General features: G+C 41.7%; 1 protein-coding gene across 2 annotated transcripts in view; it reads left to right on the top strand.

Moving 5' to 3' along the window:
- The window catches only part of runx1t1 (RUNX1 partner transcriptional co-repressor 1), a 64,424-nt gene that overhangs the window by 2,314 nt on the left and 57,647 nt on the right, over positions 1-4,463 (top strand). Inside the window, exon 2 of one of the 2 annotated variants that reach the window (XM_020606927.1) lies at positions 630-799. Coding sequence is in view for 1 of the 2 variants with exons in the window: in XM_020606926.1 (XP_020462582.1) it covers positions 1,225-1,252 (28 nt within the window). In the remaining variant the exon portion in view is untranslated. Of the gene's footprint in view, positions 1-629; positions 1,253-4,463 lie in introns of both variants that reach the window. The other variant, XM_020606926.1, reaches the window with a different exon arrangement.

Here is a 4,463-nt window from a genome sequence, read left to right as displayed (position 1 = left end):
CCACAATCTTGTCCCTGACATCCTTGGAAAGCTCTTTGGTCTTGGCCATGGTGAAGAGTTTGGAATCTGGATTGATTGATTGCTTCTGTGGACAGGTCTCTTTTATACAGGTAACGAGCTGAGAGGGCTCCCAATGTCAGCTTGTTACCTGTATAAAATACACCTGGGAGACAGAGATCTTGCTGACTGATAGGGGATCAAATACTTATTTCATTCATGAAAATGCAAATTAATGTATAACTTTTTTTGTAATGCATTTTTCTGGATTTTTTTGTTATTGTTGTGTCTCTCACTGTTCACATAAACCTACCATTGACATTGTAGACTGATAATTTCTTTGTTAGTGGGCAAACTTACAAAATCAGCTGGGGTTCAAATATTTTTTTCCCTGACTGTAATTGCTTAATTGTATGCAACGCAAAAAAAATGAATGTGCATGCTATTTTAGGACAGACTTGGAAAAAACATCAACGTTTCCTTTAATTCTTAATAAAATAATATGTGACTACACACATTTTGGGCCCTTAGTGAAAAGTTTACAGAGCAAACTCCGTGGGAGCCCTTGACATGAAAAAGCTTCGGTAGCCACTTCTATGTGACCTGACCCTGCTTTTTCCAACCTGTTTTAGGACACACAGATGCTGGCTGCTGCCCAGTCGCCTCCCCCTCTTCCTCAGCGGCGCCTGAGTCCCGCCCATCGCCACCTGGCTCTGCTGCGCACCGCCGACTGGAGGCAGAGCGCTGTTACTCCTCTTCCCCACACCAGAGAAGCAGAAAACAAGGAGCCACGAGAACGAGGGTGTGTGCATGAATTTTTCTCATATAAAAACACTTTATATTATCTAGACTCGACGTTTAACGGATTTTGGAGGTGGTGCGAAGACGGGAAAACAATTACACGGATGCCCTGCGCACTATAGTGCATCATCCATCTCTTTCTCATCTCTCCTTCTCTTCCTCTGTGCTTTTACAAGACCCCCTAAGACTCTCCCATCCTGAGTATCTCCAGTGACTGATCACTTATTGCAAGCCTTGAGCTGGCCTTCTTCTCTTGTCGGAGTTTGAACCACATTTCTGAACTGCTGGAAGTATATCGCCAGTGCCCCCGAGAGCTGGCCGGACTTTGTAGCTTCCGTCCTCCCGATACAAGCGGATCATCGAGGGGACCTTGCGCGGAGTCAGAAAGACTGGAAATTATTTAGCCCTCTGACATTAAGGTACCGCATGGTGGGAATTTCTGCCTCTTTTCAGTGTAAGTGTCTTTTCTCTTGTTATATCGATATTTATTTCCCCTTGTAGGCATTGGCTGAGTGTTCTGTGTCCTTATTTAGACATATCTGCGCCAAAGTAAGAAAACAACGTGCAGTAGCTTCTGATCCACTATAAAATTTTCAATAGTTGATTTTTGCTTGGTTTCGTATATTTAAACGTAAAGCAAACAGACTGCCCCAGCGTGCGGTTTGGAGTGACTTGTGTGCATTATATCCGACAATTTGCCAATATTTCTTTAAAAAATTGTTGAAAGATTTTTAATATTACTTATCCGAGATGACCTGCGATGGCACATCTACTGCAGGAGCGAACGACGTGTGTCTGTGCTGCGCGTTTTGTATTATGGTTACAAATCGGAGGTCGGATGACCCATGACAGTATATGTTTGTTATGAATTCGCTGCTATTAAAGACATTTCAGTTGTAGATCCTAACAATGCAGAATTAACACCCGCTTGCTTAAAACTAGCCTGAGAAAATGAAACTAGCCCGTTACTGTGTCCAGGACACTTTCAGAGAACAACCCATAAATGATTCATTTTTGTGTTACCAAAGGGACAATTATCTTAAATGACCGGTTCAGTTTGTTTAAATAGGGCCATCAACCTGCAGCTGCCCCTGACTCCATAAAAAGCGGATATCAAGTCATGAGACTGAACCCAGGATGGAGAGTTTTCTTGGGCAACAGGCAACTTCAGTCGACGGATCATGATAAGGGACTCCCATTTGGTCTGTCAGGATCCCTTTCTAAAAGCGAAGCAGCCTTCAAATCAGCTGACAGTCTCCACAAAACAGGGACAGCGTATCAGTTTTACAGCGAGGTGTTTATTGGCACCCCTCAGCACGGGGTAGACATTAAATGCGCCACGGAGGGTTTTAAATGAAGGATTAAAATAACATTAGGTGAATTCAGTGGCCCCTGCTCGTTGAATAAACGGAATCATCCTAAATTGGACAACTTTATGAAAGAAACAGATACATACTTCGTCTTTAATTATTCTTTTTCGTCTCCAAACTGAATTTCACGATGTGAATCGTGCTTTAAATTTTTACTGCAAAGATTTTTGGACTTTGCCATTCTGTTTTGTGGAGAGCCGCCCCAGCTTCTCCTCCCTGCTCGGGCGTCCTGGAAGAGGGGCTTTACTTTTCAGTTTGGATTTGAAATCATCCTCCAGAGCTCCGCCACAACTGTCATACGCATCTTCTCAAATCCACGCGAAGTTTCCGCTGCGACTTTGTCATCATCACATAACCGAAAAAACGCAAAAATCTGTTTTTAACGCAGCGGCTTTAGAGTTGAAATAAAGGGGTTCGGGCTATATTTTAGTCCAGTGGATTACCCCGACTGGGAAAAGAGCAGGCATGCGGGGTAGGAAGGAGCCTGCAGAGGCACAACTTACTGTCGATGGCCTACTGTTCTCACGGAAGGAGGAATACATCTCCTGGAAATCCACAGGGACATTTTTTACGCATGCCAAAGACTCAAATAGTCCCATGCAAAGCTTTGTAGGCATCCAACAGAGTGAATGTTAACTCCTCTAAAAGTGCGACCCACTGTAAATGTAGTTAAATATATTTACAGATGAAAATGAATTGAAATGCACTGACATAAAATAAGGACCAAAATAACCACATCGGTATTTCAAAACGAGTCTTGTTGTCCTCTGTGAATCAAAGAAATTGGTATTGCATTTGGCTGACATGATGCATATTAGCATCAGTGTTAATTGTCATAGTTTATTCTTATTTACTACATAAGTGGACATACTATTCAAACTGGTAACTTGGCTGTCATTTACTGTGTCATCTGTTGATTTGTTCCCATTCTTAAACCACTAGGACTTACAATAAATTAGTGACTTGACTGAAAAGACCATTACTAGGAGTGTGTGTTTACAGAGAAATTGAGTAAATGAAAAGTAAACAAAGCTGGTGATGAGGGCAGAGTACATAATGAGTGGTGTTTGTAAGTTATAACTGTGTTTGTGTGTGTGCTGCTGCGCCGTGCTCCCTGTATAAATATGCTTGTATTAACGTTAGCTGCTAGGTTTCTGTGGTCCAGGCTCTGCAGCATTAGCTAGCACTTCCAGGGGCCATCTGCCCAGCTACCAGCCTGCCTCACACCTGTTCTCCCTCCTCCTCCTCCTCCTGCCAGCTCTCAGGCTGTAGGGTCAAATGCATCAGACTGCTGCTCACAGACACGAACGTGGCCTTGCAAAAATGATGGCAGCCATTTTATTCCCACTTTCACACATACATGCAGGCACAGGCTTGCAGGTTGAAGAAGTGATGCTGAAAAAGGCTGTGTGTATCGTCTGCACAGTGACAAAATGTGGCATGCAGATAACACATACACACAGTCACTTTGGCTTTACTATTTGCATTGTCTCCCTTTAAGGCTGATGCAAACCACAGCTAACAGCTTGTTTATATTGCATCTAAACAGCTTTTACATCATGGTCCTTCAACAGTGAATCATTATTATTTAAAAAAAAACTGGTTTCCCTTTAGCACAGAGTCATGTTGAGACTGTGATGTAATTACAAAGTGCTTCTTTTATTTATGACACACAGACATTTGGGTGCGATCCAGGTTTACTATATGGTGAATAAGTGATAATGACTCAACAGTTAATACACCAACTACATCATGAAGCCCCCTTGTGTTCTTTGCTATCAGCTGGTAGGTTTTACTTTCTCTTGGCTATAAATAAATATGAAATACTTTCCCATTAGAAGCCTGTTCGTTCAAATGGTTTGATGATGTGCCGTGTTTCCCATAAAAAAATACATCAGCTGTAAGGCTTCAATATGCTCATTTGATTTTAATTGAGCCAGTTTGGGATTACATCAAATGATCAGCTCTGACTTGGCAAGTGGGTCTTGTCATTTTAGATTCTGGTATGGAGAATCTACAAGCTACTTCATTTATGCACTGGCTATGAACATTGATTACAGGCTGTACAGTTGTATAAGTGCTGTCTGTTGGAGTTGGACCATATTGGTTGATGTTGTACTTTGAATATGTGAGCTTTGTTGGTGTGTCAGCTGGCTAATGGAAAATTCAGACATCCTGGAGTTGAAACTAGTTTGGAAGGTTTGTTGCTGTAATATTGTAAAATATCAATCATACTTTTTTAAATGAAGCTATAGCTACAGTAACAGAGTGCTATAAACATATATATATATATAT

This window comes from Monopterus albus, unplaced genomic scaffold, assembly GCF_001952655.1.
Source record: "Monopterus albus unplaced genomic scaffold, M_albus_1.0 scaffold82.1, whole genome shotgun sequence".
Classification (NCBI taxonomy): domain Eukaryota; kingdom Metazoa; phylum Chordata; class Actinopteri; order Synbranchiformes; family Synbranchidae; genus Monopterus; species Monopterus albus.
This window is presented reverse-complemented; position numbering and strand designations above follow the sequence as displayed.